General features: G+C 55.5%; 1 protein-coding gene across 1 annotated transcript in view; it reads right to left on the bottom strand.

Moving 5' to 3' along the window:
* PLEKHM1 (pleckstrin homology and RUN domain containing M1) overlaps nucleotides 1-14,900 on the bottom strand; it is a gene marked incomplete at its 5' end in the record, with an annotated part of 16,250 nt that extends 1,350 nt beyond the window's left edge. The window contains 10 exons of the mRNA XM_017744740.1: nucleotides 2,639-2,796; nucleotides 3,227-3,290; nucleotides 3,733-3,926; nucleotides 4,101-4,246; nucleotides 5,821-6,729; nucleotides 7,158-7,392; nucleotides 9,592-9,943; nucleotides 11,107-11,742; nucleotides 13,105-13,352; nucleotides 14,823-14,900. Of these exons, the coding sequence (XP_017600229.1) occupies nucleotides 2,639-2,796; nucleotides 3,227-3,290; nucleotides 3,733-3,926; nucleotides 4,101-4,246; nucleotides 5,821-6,729; nucleotides 7,158-7,392; nucleotides 9,592-9,943; nucleotides 11,107-11,742; nucleotides 13,105-13,352; nucleotides 14,823-14,900 (3,020 nt within the window). The remainder of the gene's footprint in view (nucleotides 1-2,638; nucleotides 2,797-3,226; nucleotides 3,291-3,732; nucleotides 3,927-4,100; nucleotides 4,247-5,820; nucleotides 6,730-7,157; nucleotides 7,393-9,591; nucleotides 9,944-11,106; nucleotides 11,743-13,104; nucleotides 13,353-14,822) is intronic.
* Between the last annotated feature and the right edge of the window lie 353 nt (nucleotides 14,901-15,253).

Raw genomic sequence — 15,253 nt, 5'->3', positions numbered from 1 at the left:
GGAATGTGACACCCTGTGGAGGACCCCAGCTCGAGCAGGGGTTTCACTGCTCAGTCACCAGCAGAAACGTCCCTGATATGAGGGCTGAGGTCAATTTTTGGGTTGTGATCCCCAGCTCCTCAGTGGCAGCAAAAGGTGGCTGAGCCACATGCCACTGGGGCAGCCAGATTTACCTTCCCTGTGCAAATACCTGTGCACAATCCATGTGTGAACAGCACTGAACACCTTAATTCCCCAAAGGATGCGTGGGAGAGGGGTGGAGAAACAGCCGGCAGTGCCAGGAAAGGGACCACGGCATCACAGCTGGGGCCAAATCCTGCTCCGGAGAGGAGCTTGCAAACCCTGAAGGACTCAGGAGAGGGAAAGGCTCGTGCATGGACAGGCGGGATTTGGGATGGAAAATAAGCATTTCCCCGGTGGAACACACTTCCACGTGGCCTCTCCAGATCTGTGGCTGCTCCCCAGGGCTGGGGAGATTTGGGAAGCCGGGTTTTACCCAGTGTGGTTCCGAGTGAGAAGTGGCATCTCCTGCCTCCACCTCCCCCCCAGCTGCCGGAGCAGGAGAGGGTCCTGCACTGGCGGGGTCATTGTTTGAGGCGCTGCAGACACATCCTGCAGCGAGTGCCGCTGTGACCCGGCGGCCCCGGGGCGGGCAGAGGGGCAGGAAGCCGCGTTTAGCTCCGCGAGGATGTCGGCTGAGCCGCTTTCCTGCTGCACAGCCTCCTCCGTCAGTGTGAAAAAGAAAGACGTCAACAAACTTCAGAGCTCGGCTCCACGGGACACGAGACCCCCGACTGGCCGCCAGCCAGCTCAGCCCTGCGTGCCAGCACTTTCCAGAGTCCGGCTGCTCTTTTTCCAGGGAAAATCGGTCCCCTGGGGATGTTGTTGTCCTCGATAATGAGCTCAGCGCTGTCCCCGTGGCAGGGAGGGGAGCGACCAGCGCTGCTCCTCCTCCACGGAAACACTCGCAGCTCTGTAACACATGGAGCACCCACGGATCCTCGATATTTTCTGCAGGTTCTGGGTGTTGCTGCTCACTTTTATGGATTGCCAGGCAAAGCGAGGCCACGCAGCTCATCAGCCTGTGAAATCTCTCTGCCAGGACTGTGCTCAATGCCAAATAGGATAAGACAGCACAAGAGGAAATAGCCTCAAGTTGCCCCAGGGGAGGTTTAGGTTGGGTATTATGGAAAATTTCTTCACTGAAAGAGTTGTCCAACTCTGGCACAGCTGCCAAGGGCAGTGATGGAGTCACCATCCCTGCAGAGATCTAAAAGCCATGTGGATGTGGCACTTGGGGACATGGGTCAGTGGCGGCCTTGGCAGTGCTGGGGGAACAGCTGGACTTGATGATCTGACAGGGCTTTTCCAGCCTGAATGACTCCATGATTCTATGACATAACCATGGAGATGTGGATCTCTCCACCTACAGGGGAGCAGGCTCCTGGGCTGGAAGGGTTTGATTTCTTCAGGAAACCCTGATGGTGGTGGGGATAAGAGCTCCCCTCTAGCACCATCCCCATCCTGATTGCAACTTCTGTCCAGCTGCTGCATCCTGACCCACAGCTGACCTCACTGCAGGACAGGTCCCTGCCTGTGAGGGATGGGAGCTCTGTGGGCAGGGGAAAACCTCAGTGAGAGCCAGCATCACCCTTCTCCTGCTGGGAACATCCTCAGCCTCTCCCAGCACATCCCACAGTGCTGCCCACCCTCCATCTCTGCTCCCAGAGCAGCTGTGGCTGCCCCAGCCCTGGAAGTGTCCAAGGCCAGGCTGGACAGGGTTTGGAGCAGCCTGGGACAGTGCAAGGTGTCCCTGCCATGGCAGGGGTGGCACTGGGTGGGCTTTAAGGTCCCTGCAACCCAAACCACTCTAGCATTCTATGAACTCTGTGTCCCTGTGTCCATCCTTCCCTCCATGGCTGCAGAGGGATGTAGGACAGTCCCACTGCTGCTTCCCCTTCCATCCTGCAGCCCCTGCAAGGGGTCACAACCGACCCTGAATGGGAGAGGCACTGGCCTGGTGAGCAAGACAGGGACACGCAGAACCTTTCTCCTCCTTCTCCTCTTCCTCCTCCTCCCTCCAGCCCCTTGGCTGCCCTGGCACCCAGCACCCAGCAAGGCTTTTGCAGGCTGACAGCAAGATGCTGGTGGCTCTGCATCTTCAGTCTGCAAAGCCACCTCTCTTGGTGCCATCTTGGCTCTGTGAGGACAGTCCTCTCCTGCCCCAAACAGCCTGGATTTGGTTTGGTGCATCCTGGGGCTGATGGGTCCCATGAGGATATGGGCATGAGGATGTGGGCACTGTGAGGATGAGTCTCACAAGGATGGGGGAACCATGAGGACATGGCTCCAACGAGGACATGGGCACCATGAGGATGCAGCTGCCACGAGGACATGGGCACCACAATATGGTTCCCATGGCTGAGGACACGGAAACCACAAGGTCATGGGCATCACGAGGATGCACAACCACCTCAGAGCCATTTTCAATCCCCCACATGCCTTGGAAATGCAGACCCCGAGCAGAACTCAGGGGTTGTTTGGTGCTCCTGGAGGAGCCAGGCTGTGCCCTTGGGTGTCCTGGCTGTGCCCTTGGGTGTCCTGGCTGCGGTGGGACGGGCAGAGGTGGCTCTCTCACCTGGTGGTAGTGTCGAACTCGAAGGGGAAGATGATGCTGCTGCTGTTGCAGATCTGGCAGATGAAGCCGCGCTGGGTGCACAGGTCGCAGCTGTAGACGTGGTGGGATGCAAACTGCAGCAGCGACTGCAGGAAGGTCTCGAAGACGCCGTCAGCGATCTGGGGGACACAGGGGTCAGCGCTCCTGGAGCCCGGCCCCGCGGGGTTTGCTGGGTCACACCCATTCTTTGGGCTGCCACCTGAAGGCAAGGCTGCCCTCCAAAACAACCCCACCCCCACACGCCTGGCACGCAGTGGGACCCTGGGTGGCTGAGAGCAGCACCCACAACCTGCCAGGATGGGGCTCCCGGCTTGGGAATCACTGAAAAACCCAACTGCTGGGATCCTCTTGCTGAAGGAGCAGCACGTGGCACCCACACAGACATCGGGGTGTTTTCACCTGGAAAACCCCTACAGCTGGGCCAGGGGGCTTGGAGCAACCTGGTCTAGGGGGAGGTGGAACTGGGTGGCAGGGGTGGGACTGGGTGGTCTTTAAGGTCCCTTCCAACCCAAACCATTCTGGGATTCTGTGACCATGCACAGCTCTCACCTGCCTCAGATCAGCCACACTGTATTTGTGGGGACACTCCAGGAGGTAATGCCTGTGATCAAGCCTGCAAAGAAGCACAGAGAGGAACGGGGTAGATGGTTTCCACCACACCTCCAACAGCTTTGGAGCAAGGAGGAGCCTGGATGAAGCAGCCTCTTGAAGTGAATCACTGCAGAGCCCATTTTCACATCCCAAATCCTGCCACTGGAAATCATGTGAGAGCATTTCAAAGCGGGGGGGAAAAAGAAAATAAATATCTCATCTATTTTGCCAGGTGTTTCCTGTCCAGCCAGAAGCTCCTCAGCCAGGAAGGTGCTTCCTGAGTCACAGCTCATTGTGCTGACCCAGCCAACACACGGATAACTCCTTAGAGCAGATGACATGGAGGGAAAAGTCACCCTGAGCCTTGGCAGCACCACTCCCTGCTCCCATGGTGAGTAAGGAGGAGGACCAGGAGACCACCAGGGTGTCAAGAGAGGGGAATGTCACCCCGGGAGGGACCTCACCGCTTGCTGAGCTCCTTCAGGGCGCCGCTGCGGCACATGATGAGATAATCCCCCAGCAGCTTCAGCTGCTCCCGGCTGCGCAGGATCCGCCCCATCCTCTCCACGTGCTCGTAGAGGCTCTCGTTGACCAGCTTCAGGTCGATCAGCGGCTGGTTTCGGATCTGTGTGAGGAACTTCAGGGCCTGCTTGCACACCTGGGGCACAGACAGAGGGGACAGGTGGACACTGACCAAGGAGCAGCCCCAGAGCGAGCTCGGAGGGAGGTTTGGAGTGGGCACTTCCAGCCCAGGGAATGCCCAGAGGGACCTTCAGGAAGCAGATGCTGGAGCGTTTCCCTGCTCCCTGCAGGGACCCAGCCCAGGACTCACCCCTCGTTTGGTCAGATCCCAGTTGTGGATGAGGCGGGAGGGGATCACGGTCTCCTCGTCCCGGTGGCAGCTGTCGCAGTAGTAGAGCCCGGAGAAGGCGCAGAGCTTGGGCCTGGCGAAGGAGAAGCCGATCTGCCGGGAGCAGCCTGCGGGAGCAGGGAGTGAGAGGGGACCGTGCTGCCCACAGCCTCTGCCCACCTCTGCCGGGATGGGGAGAAACTTTTGGCAGCATGGAATTGGACAAGGAAGTTTTGGGAAGGGGTAGAGAGCACCTAAAGCACCTGTAGCACGTTCAGTGCGAGGCCTCCAGCCCCTTCCTCATGAATTTAGGACTGTGATGGTTCAACAGTTGCTGCTTCACTTTTTCTCCATAAAAAGGAGGCTGAACTATCCCTGAACCCACTCTTATCCATCAAGTGGTTCAATTGTTTGTGGTTTTTTTTTCAGGAAAAGTGAATTCTGGCAGCATCCCAGTGGTTTGGGGAAGAGCCTCAATCCCACCTGCTGCCCCATCACCTGCACCAGTAGCTTTGCACTATTCTGCCTTCACTCAGCCCTTTTCTTTTCTGCTGCTGTCACAGGGTACCAAACCCTCATCTGCAAGGATGGATTAACCCAAAACCCCCTTTATTATAGCAGTGGGGAACCCATCTCGGCTTTATTACCCCATGCACTGCACTCTGGAGTAGCTGGAGCTCACTCCCCCAAAATATTCATGGAGATCATGTGTTGCTTTCTGAATTAATAATAAAACCCAGCCTTTATTGCTCATTACCCTGAGATGGAAGGGAACACATCAGGTGTCAGGCTGGGGAGCGGGGTGAAAGCAGGGCAGGCAGATCCCTGAATAAAACCTACACAGAAAAACTGGGAATTTGTCTTTTTGCCTTGTTGCTTCCAGCTGTGGGGAGGTGGAAGATGCAGGACAGAGCCTGGAAGGAAGGCAGAGACCAAACAGACCAGAAAAAATATTATATAAAAAAAGGAGAGAGATTAAAAGAAAAAACCCAATCTGCTGGAGGGTACAAGAAATATAATTGAAGCAGGAGAGAAATCTGAAATTTAATTAACTTAGTGAGGTAAAGAGCAAATTACAGCTCCTGTGGAGGTCAGTGAAGGTGCCACCAGAACCTCCCCGCGTGCTGAGAGGCGTCAGGGGAAGGGTAAATTATTGTTTTGCAAAATCAGCCCGTCACACCCATGGCAATCCCTGCTTTCGTGCTGCCTTACTGGAAAAACTGCTCCAGATTGCACTTTCCCCACAGGCTGGGGCCTCAAAATGCCCAGGAAGAGAGTCCTGAGCTTCCTGATCCACCTAAGGTTGGTTGCTTCAACCCCAGTTCCCCACTGTCTGTACTGAAAGCATCTTAAATGGGAGCCCAGTAACATCCCAGTTGGACTGGGCTGGGGAGGGATGGGGGCTCGGCGTGGGGGACTCACCCTGTGCCCACAGGACACCAAAGGTGCCCCTGACTGGGGACATGAAGCCCCACCAAGGGCATCTTGTGCTGCTGGGATTCCTGGGAAACCAGAGAAGCTGTGGCTGCCCCATCCCATCCAATTGGGTCCAATACCCAACTGGACCACTGGGTGTCCAATACCAGCTTGGACAGAGCTTGGAGCACCCGGGGACAGTGGGAGGTGTCCCTGTCCATGGCAGGGGTGGGACTGGATGGGCTTTAAGGCCCCTTCCAACCCAAACCATTCCATGGTTCTGTACCTGCACAGATGAAGCTCTGCGAGTCCAGGCCCTTCTCCATGGGGATGGCCACCAAGTACTGCAACAAGAAGCCGTTTTCCTTCACGATGTTCTTCAGGACGACCTGGGAGTGCCCATCCAAGCTGCCCCCCAGGGTCAGCGCCTCCTCGGCGCTCTCCAGGTAGGACATGAGCACCTCTCGGACCAGCTCCCTCCACGAGGCCGCCTCCTCTGCATTCTCAGCCTGCAGCTTCAGCACGGCCTTGGAGGTGATCACTTTGAAGAAGGAGGGTCCCCCCAGGCTCGTGTCTGGAAGGATGTCCTGGATGGTCTCTATACCGTAACTGTTGCTTAAAACTTTTTCATTGTTCCTGATTTTAAAGCACTTCAGAGTTTCTAGAGACAGGGAAAAAATAAATGGGACCCAGGTTTTGTCCACATCCATGTACAGAACAGCCTCTTTGATCGCATCCAGCTCTGGTTCTGGAGCTGCAGTCCAGTCCAAGCTGTTCCCAGGCACGTCACTGTACTGGAGAGCACTGGAATCGCCCTGGACGGGCTGGGCTTCGCCTCCATCCTCGGTATTCTCCAGAGTCTCCCAGTCCTCCTCCTCCTCCAGCTGCGGCCGGCACTTGCGCAGCGCCTCGCGGATCCTGCCCAGCCAGTCCTCAGCCTCATCCTGGGAAGGGGCTCGGAGGAAGAGCTTTTTCCCCAGGAAAACCAGCTCAAAGCGGCCGTCGGAATGGGTCAGCGCCAGGGACTCGCAGCGCAGCAGGGAGTAGCTCTCCACGCAGATGCGGTCCTCGTGGTCCAGGAAGAGCCGCAGCTCCAGCGGGGACAGCTCGCAGGAAAACTCCTTCCATATCCCCATGGCTCCTCCCCCCTCCAGGCTGCCCAGCTTCAGCAGCCCCCGGAAAGGGTTGGAAAGACCTGGGGCAAAAGATGGCTCAGTTTAAGTGAGAGTGGGAAAGCCAGTGAGGAGAGAAAAGCCAAGAGGGGCTCAAACCAAGCACCCAGAGGCATGGCAGGGGTGAGAGCCAGTGCTGGTACGTGGTGGGCTGGGGTAGGAGCTGACAGGACCTTGGTCTCCATCATTGTCCACCTGCATTTGGGTTTTGAGGCTGGGAACAAGTGGGATTTAAAGGAAAGGTGTCATGCAGGGTGGACAGACCCTCTCCCACTAAACTGCTTCCCACCAGAGCCTCCCTGGGCTCAGCAATGCCTTGGGAAGCTGCTCCACTGCCCTCTGTAGCTCCCAGTGCTGCCATCAGCTCACACCAGCCAGCAGCTCTCCCCAGACAGCCCAGCCCCACCTGGAACAGCCCCCGAGCACGAGGGCAGCAGGAGGTGGCACGTACCCATCTGCCTGCGGTGCACCACGCTGAAGCCCTTCTGCTCCCGTTCTGGGGACATTTTGGGCTTCCCAGTGTCTGAGGATGGCACTGAGAGCCTCTCCAAGTCCAGAGCACTGATGAGCCCCAGGGCTGGCTCCTCACTGTCCCCCTCTGGCCCGAAGCCGTTGGTGTTGGCTGTGCTCCCACTGCCCTCTCCTGGGGAAGGTCTGTAGAAATCATCTTCTGAGATCCAGCTCGTCTATTAAAAAAAAGAAATATTATGAATTATTAAGCTCATCAAATACCCAGTGCCACTCAAACACACACATCCACAGCAACCCCTCCTCGGGGGCTGCTCCTGCGCAGCCCAAATCCTAGGCACTGATGTGTGGGATTTAATACAAGGTGTCCCTGCTCACGGCAGGAGGTTGGGAATTAGATGAGTTTTAAGGTCCCTTCTTCCCCAAACCATTCCATGACTGATTTTCTGCAGGCCATTCGCAGGTGATGGCTCCCCTGCTCCCTCCAATCAGAGAAGGATCTGTGGAACTGTGTCCACAGCTGGAAAACACTGGGATCATATTCTGGTGGGATAATAAAGCCCCAAATCAATCTATTCTCTCCCCCTAAAGTCATTGTGGAAGGAGAGCACATTCCCTGCACCGACCACAGGGCCACAGAGTTTTACTGACGGGGGTGAAATTCCAGCCCTGCCATGGAGGGGCACGAGCTGGAGCAGCAGCACCAGGAAGAACAGAGATGGGAAGAGGCACAGAGGTGTCCAGGGTGAAACAGAGACCCATGGCTCACAAGAGGATACTACAGGGGCCTGGGCTGTGCAGGGGAAAATAAGGCAGGGAAGGCAGAAGAAGTCTCTCTCTGCATCCCAGGAGGGGATGAGATCCATGAGCTGAAGAAAATGTGGCTGTAGCTTCTCCAGGAGCTTTTCTGGCTACAAGAATCCCAGAATCATTAAGGGAGAAAAGCCCTTTGAGTCCATCCTGTGCCCAATCCCCACCTTGGCAGCCAGGCCAAGGCACTGAGTGCCATGTCCAGCTGTTCCTTGGACACCTCCAGGGATGGAGACTCCACCAGCTCCCTGGGCAGCCCCTTCCAAGGCCTGACCACCCTTTCAGTGAAGAAATTCCTCCTGAAAGGAGCAAGGTTCTGGGACAAGGTCCCTGAGCAAACACCAGGAGGGAAAAACAATCCAGCTCAGTGCCCTGGCAAAAGGGAGCAGCATTCCTAGATCCTTCCTGGGCTGCATCCCAATGGGAATGTCCTCTCAACTCCCCTTCCCGGCCTTCCAAAATCCTTTTATTTTGAATAACAACCGAAGTTGTTATTGGTGACAGCACAAGAGCTGTCACCACCCTGCAGGGAGGATCACGGGGTGGCGGCTCCTGGATTACTCCTGGGGCAGGGATGCAGGGCGCTCCATGAGTCATGGAGAGCAGGGGGAATTTCCTGTTGACACAGTATGTTATACATAGATTAGGTCAAACTGGCTCCAGGCCACGAGGAAGCAGCGGAAACGGGATAAGCGGGAGGGAATTAAGAGGAGCAGAGAGCAAAAGGAGGAATGGTCTGGGGGGTGTGAGGTATATCCTACCCTCACCAGCATGGAAAGGATGGGAACCAGCATGGAAACAATGGGAACCAGGATGGAACAGTCAGTAACAAATTACACAGAGGACAGGGCTGTTCAAAGAGTTTCCTAAAAAGAGAAGCTCATGGATGTGGATCAGCTCCTGCTGGCAGCAGGGGAAATCCGCTGCTGCTCAGGCTCAACACCCGGGAATGCCATCCTGCTCTGGGAACAGATGTGCTGCAGGGGGATTTTCCCACTGGGAAACGACTTTGTTTCCTGTCCAGTCAACCCTTTTCCCTCCTCTTACGTGGACCATAAATGAAGAAAAGTCCCCCTGAGAACCTCGACTCCGGGGCTGTTTTATCGCTTGCACACAGTCCATGGCCAGATTTGTGTGAGAGCTCACCCCTCTCCAGATATCCCTAAGAAACCCCAAACTTCCTGCTACAGCTGCTCCTGGAGAGGGGTGACTGACAGGCCAGGCAGGGCTTCAAAAGCTTTGGTGCCTCTTTCATCAGGGAATAGAGACTTTGATCCAGTTTTTCCTGAAGCAGCTGCACAACCACGGCTCCATGGGGTTGGAACCATCACTGATAGCCAAGTGGGAGCAGCACAGATGATGGGAGTTTGGAGAAATCTGTGCCTGGAAGTGTCCAAGGCCAAGTGGACAGGGCTTGGAGCACCCTGGTCTAGTGGAAGGTGTCCCTGCCCATGGCAGGAGGATGGCACTGGATGGGGTTTAAGGTCCCTTCCAACCGAAACCAGTCTGGGATTCCCTGATTCTAGAACAGCAGTGCCTATCAGAGCTGTCCCCAGTTTTATTTCCCTTGAGCATGAGAAGGGAAGGGAAGGGGCTGTGGCACCTACCGGACAGCCCAGCAGGGGTGAGAGCAGGTACTGGGCCGTGGGGCTGCGGGCTGCCTGGCTGCCCTCGCTGCCGCTGCTCTCTGCTCTGCCCAGACCATTCTGAGGGGCCGGAATTCTGGACGTGCCGCTGGCATCTCCATTCCCCTGCCTGGGGGGCGCGGGGTCTCCTGTCCGAGCAGAGCTGGCACTGCTGGGGGGAGGCTCCTGGTGTGTTCCATGGGTCGGTGCTGGGTGGGCAGGCGATACCGGGGGGCCCGGGGGAGGCCGGGGGGAGCAGCCCAGCACGCTGGGGAGCAGCCGTCCCTCTGGGGCCTCTGGGCTTGGCCTGGCCTTGCTGAACTCGGACAACACCCTTGCAATGGAAAAGTGATGGGTTTGAAGGCAGCTCAATAACCAAAACCTATAAAACCCCCCTGTTATTGCACACTGTAACCATGTAAAAAGAGTTCAGCACCACCGCTGGCCTCTGTGGGCTGGCAGCACGGTATCATCCCAGTGATGCCAACAGAAAAATGTGGGATTTGTGCCCCACAGAGCAGCGTCAGCCCCACAGCATGGAGCAGGACGCTGCCTGCGAAGGGAGCATTTCCCAATTACACCCATTAATGGGTTTTAATTTGGTGGATGGAGGGACAGCACTGGGTGCTCCCCACAGCCCCAGCCCCATGTACAGCTCCTGGACATGAATCCAGCCTTGGACCATGTGCCAAATTCCAATTGTTTCCATTAATGAGCAATTAACAGTGGAGCCTGGCCAGAGAATTGGCTGTTCCCGTGGTCGCAGACTGCTGCCAGCCCCAGAATTAAACCAGCCCAAGATTAAAACTCAAAGGAGCATCTCCATCATGAGTTTAATCCAGTCAAGGCAGGTTCTTCCAGGATTATTGGAAGATGCAAAATCCTGGAAGAAGGGAATGATGCTGTTATAGATGGGGAAGCACAGCCTGCAGCTCCAACTCTTCCTGAAGACTGGGAAGAGGCATCACCCCAAGGCTCGGCTCCCTCAGAGTCACACTCTAAAGGTGGCAGGCAAAATATTTACAGATTACTCAGAGCTTACATAACTCTGGAAATCTTTGTGCTGGATGCTTGGCAGGAATAAATCACAAGGATGACAAACCAACAACCTCTCTCTCTGAATGATCTGCCAAAGCTGCAAATTACAACCCTTCTCTGTGACCAAACTCATTTCTTTCCCCCTGTGGAAAGCCCTGGAGCATCCCCCAGTGTACACCAGGAAGATGTGACATTCCTGAAACCAGGGAGCAGCATTTTTCTGACGTTTCTGCCCTGGTAAAGAGGACACACACACTTCAGTGGCTGTGAGCTCATTTGCAGTGGCTATAGCGAGGCAATGCTGAGCGTTTCACGAAAAGAACAAAAGCTCCTTCCAGGAGGGAAAAAGAGCTTGTTAAAGGCAAGCAGGGAGAAAGCCTTCCTGCCTACAGAGAGAAAACAACCAGAGCCCAGAGAGGATCAAAAATCCCTTCAGAGAGGAGATGTGGGGAGACTCACTCCTGCAGGGACCTGTCCAGGTCCTCGGCGGTGGCGGTGCCCAGGTCGGAGTCGCAGGACAGCGGCTCCTCGCCGCGCTCGGGGCTGCGGGTGCAGGGCGCCGGGGGGAGGCTGTCGGAGCCCAGGCTGGACCAGAGCTGGGATGAGCTCGTGGTGTTCAGGCTCAGCGAGGACGATGTGAGCTTGATCTTGCTGCTGGCTTTGCTGATGGGCAGGACAGGGGCTTGGATCTCAATCTCATCCGACCCCGAGGACTGGGAGATGGAGCCCAGCGATGCTTTCCTGCGGGGTTCGGAGGCTGAGGACGTGAGGGGATCCAGCAGCTCAGACACGGGACACAGACCCGACAGGGACAGCGGGGTTACGGTCCACTCATTCAGAACTGCTGACTTGTAGGAGAGCTCAAAGGTCAAGGACGATAAACCCTGCAAGTAGCAGAGGAGAAACTCGCACTCCTCGGCGTCCAGGAGCAGAGCTGGTGCTTGGTAGTACTCATGCAGCCGGGCCCGGTCCCGCAGCAGCAGCTTCAGGTAACACTCCATGAGGCCGTCGTTCAGCGCCAGCCGCAGCCAGGCGCGGCAGCGCCCCACGTCCGTGTTGATAAACATCAGTTGTTCCAGCTCTGAGACAATATTCCTGGGCAAGGAAGAAAAAGAACAGAACAGGAGTGAGCAGCTCTGTTTTGGTCCATCGTGGGGTTCAGGAGGGCCTGAGCCTCCATCAGACACTGCCCAACCTGCTCTGCTACAGGGAGTTCAGGAGCTGGGATAAAACCGGCTGTGGAAAATCTCCCTCCTTCATGGAAAGTGTGGTTTTCCATGGAGGGAAATGGCTCCTGAATGCCCCAAACTAAACATGTTGGTAAGTACCCCAGGCAGCTCTGCGGTGCCTCTGGCTGCTCCTCCTCTCTTTGACCAGAGGCATCTCCCACCCATTGCTTGCACCGGGCAAGGATGCAGAGGGAGAATTCCTTCTGGCCCTTGTGTTTTTTTTGGGTTTGTGCTGGCTGGATCCTCCTTGGTGACAATCATGTGTCTAAATCCTCACTTCAAATTTAAAAGCAGCCAAAACACAGTGAAAACTGTTGTGGCAGCCCCCAAGAAACAATGTGGCTGAGGTTGAGCTCAAGCAATCCCAAACTCCTGAATTCAGCTGTTCTTCCCTAAAATCTAACAGCGACACCACGCTCCCTGATCTTCCTTACTCCCAGCTCACTGCACACACCTCAAAAACCAGAGCAAAGGTTTTGTAAGATTTCTTTTTTAATCTGTCTCTCAAGACAGAAGAGAAAAGCCTTCAAAGGGCACAAAAATATCCCCCACAGCATGTGAAAGAGCTATTTTCATCTGCTCTTTCATAATTCAGGAGTCGGTGATGGAGCTGGATGAGGCTTTCAGAACACTTTGTGTGTGGGCTGTTATTTACTGTGGGTGAACTTGACTCAGGGAGTGGCTCAGAAAACCCCAGTGAACAGTGATGACTCAGGAGAGACCTCCTCAAAGGCTGGTTGGGGCAGGGGGAAATGGGGCCAACCAGTCCTGGCTGATCCAGGTTAGGAGAGAGCCCAGATCCCTGTGTTGTGCATCCCATAAGCAGCTGCTGCCGGACACCAGTGTGGTCACTGGGGTTCCACAGGGCCCAGACATCCAGCCTCGCACACAGAAATAAATAAGAAAGGGGTGTGCCTTCAGTTTCAATCCTTGACTTTCTGGGGACATCAGCTCACCCCTGGCACATGCTAAGAGGGGATGTGGGGGCTCAGCCCCTCTTGGCACCGCAGGGGCTTCACTCTACTCCCTCCATCTCCCAGGGTCCTGAGCAGCCCCCCCAAAGCCCTGTGAGAGCATCGGTCCCTGCAGCTGAAGGGACTGAGCACACAGATGGGGTAGAGACACATCTGTCCATCGAACCATCCTCCTCATTCCCCGAATCTGATGGCACCAAAAGAAGGGATAAACCTGAGCATGCGAATCCCTGTCAGCAGCAAGACCCACTCACCGGTGTGTGATGCTCTTCAGCAGGCCCCAAAAAACTGGCTGGGGGAGGGGGCCCCGACCCCCGGATTTCTTCCCTTTCCCCCCACTCTCTGCTTTGATGTGCTTTGCCTTCAGCCCGTGCACAAACACAGCTTCCAGGGCGCTGCAGAGCGTGTTGGCGTTGCTGTCATCGCTGGTGACCACGGCGTCTGAGCTCACGTACTGCTTCTGCAGAGCCTTGATGGCATTCACCAGTTGCTTCTTGATCAGCTGCAAGACAGGAGGTGCAGGTTTGGATTATAAAAGTGAAAGTATTAAGAAGGATTAAATGTAAAAGAGCTCAAAAAACAGTCAGGCTTATCCACAGTGAAGCATCACGCCACTCCTCCCTCATCCTCAACCTTTGCAGCGGCTGAACCGGTCAAGCTGGGAACTCACACTCCTGGAATCTGGCTTATTTTGTTATAAAAATAATAACTTAGGCAATTTTAGCTGGTGTTCCAGAACTGGGGTTGCCTTTAGAGCAACAGACAGCAAATGGCTTAACAGGATGGGAAAAAAGGAATTGGTTCTTTCCAGGCACTCCTTTGGGGGAAACATGAGGATTAAGTGTGGGTGAGGAAGGAGAAACTCAAGAGGAGGGAACACATCCCCTGAGCTCGTGCAGGTCAGCCCAAGCAGCATGTGACATGTGACATGGGGCCAGCAGCAGAAATCAAAGTCATCGACCTCAGCGGCTGTGCTGGGTAAACCCTCCAGGGACAGGCCCCCAAAACAGCGGGGTTTGGAAGGACACTGGGGTTTAACTGCTGCCCTCGGAGAGACTCAATGGGTTCTGAAGCTGGGATGTCGGAATTTTGCCTTCCAGCAGCTTTACTTCCTCTTCCACCACTTGAAAGCAGCAAGTTTGGTGAATTTAACAATTTCACACCGGTGGAGAGGATTTTTCCTAAAGCAGCTGAGCCTGGGTGTCTCAACCAACCTTATTTTAAATCACAGTTGTGTTTCCCAGCAGGCGCTTGGAAAACACCACAAATTCCTCGTCAGATTCCAGCCAAACCATCCATGTTTCACCTCCCAGCAAATGCTGAATGTTCCCTCAGCAGGGCTGTGCAGATTTTGACTCGAGCCTGGGTTGGCTGTACAAACCCATATTAAATTTCCAGCCTGGGATATTTTTTTCAGCATCTAAATAAGATTCCCAGCAGCTGTAGCTCAAGGGCAACAGCCAGGGGAGTGTGTCCCTTATTTGGGGTGCTGTTTTCCAGCTTTTCCAGCTGCCCCCCAGGTCTGCTGCCCCAAGGAAGGAGCACTGAGGGCTGAGAAGGTTAAAGAGTGCGGATGATTTTATCAGTCACGCACAGATTCATCCATGGGATGAATTAAACACTTGGGTTTAACTGTTGCTGTTGAACTTTGCTTGTTGAACGGGTTTAGATTCCCAAGGTTGGGTGAAGAGACCCCAAACTGGGGGGGACAACACTCCTTCATCCAGGTATCAGAGTGAGCACCTTCCCTGCCCCACGTGGAGTCTTGCAAAGGCCAAGGTGTGATTTAACCCACACACCCCTTATTTCCTTTAATCCCCCAACCCAGACAAACCATCAAGGACCCCTTCCCAATCCCAATATAAACCATCCCAGTCCCAGCTGGCGGCACTCACAAGTCCTACCTGACCCCAGCAGTGCCTGGAGTTGCCCTGGGAGCTGTCTGGGGAGCACTGGGGGGGGTCTGGCTCACCTGGATGGCTTCCTTGGGGTCCTCGGGGTGGCTGGAATGCTTCCCTGCTGCTGCCGCTCCCCGCGCTGCCTTCACATGTCACCTGTGGGACAAGGAGGGCATGGCTGAGCACCCAGGGGTCTCACGCCACTCACCTGCCAGGGAAAGGGCTCCTGGTGGCACCCAAAAGGGATGGATCCTGCCCTGAGGCGTTCTGCAGGTGCCCACGGCCAGGGCACAGTGGGATCTGAGCTGGGAGTGACTGACCTGGAAAGGTACCATGGTTCCCAGGGACAATTCCCAGGGACCAGGAGTGTTTCAGGCAAAAAAGAGCAGGGCCAAGAGACCAGGAGAGAGTAATGAACCCCTGGGAGGGGCCCTCAGGCAGCCCCCAGGCTGGGGCAGCTGCCAGGCAGGTCTGGCCAGCAGTGCCACAGGCATGGCCAGGGACT

This window comes from Corvus brachyrhynchos, unplaced genomic scaffold (genome assembly GCF_000691975.1).
Source record: "Corvus brachyrhynchos isolate BGI_N302 unplaced genomic scaffold, ASM69197v1 scaffold479, whole genome shotgun sequence".
Classification (NCBI taxonomy): Eukaryota; Metazoa; Chordata; class Aves; order Passeriformes; family Corvidae; genus Corvus; species Corvus brachyrhynchos.
Note: the sequence above shows the minus strand (reverse complement) of the source record. Positions and strands in the feature narration are given on the sequence as shown.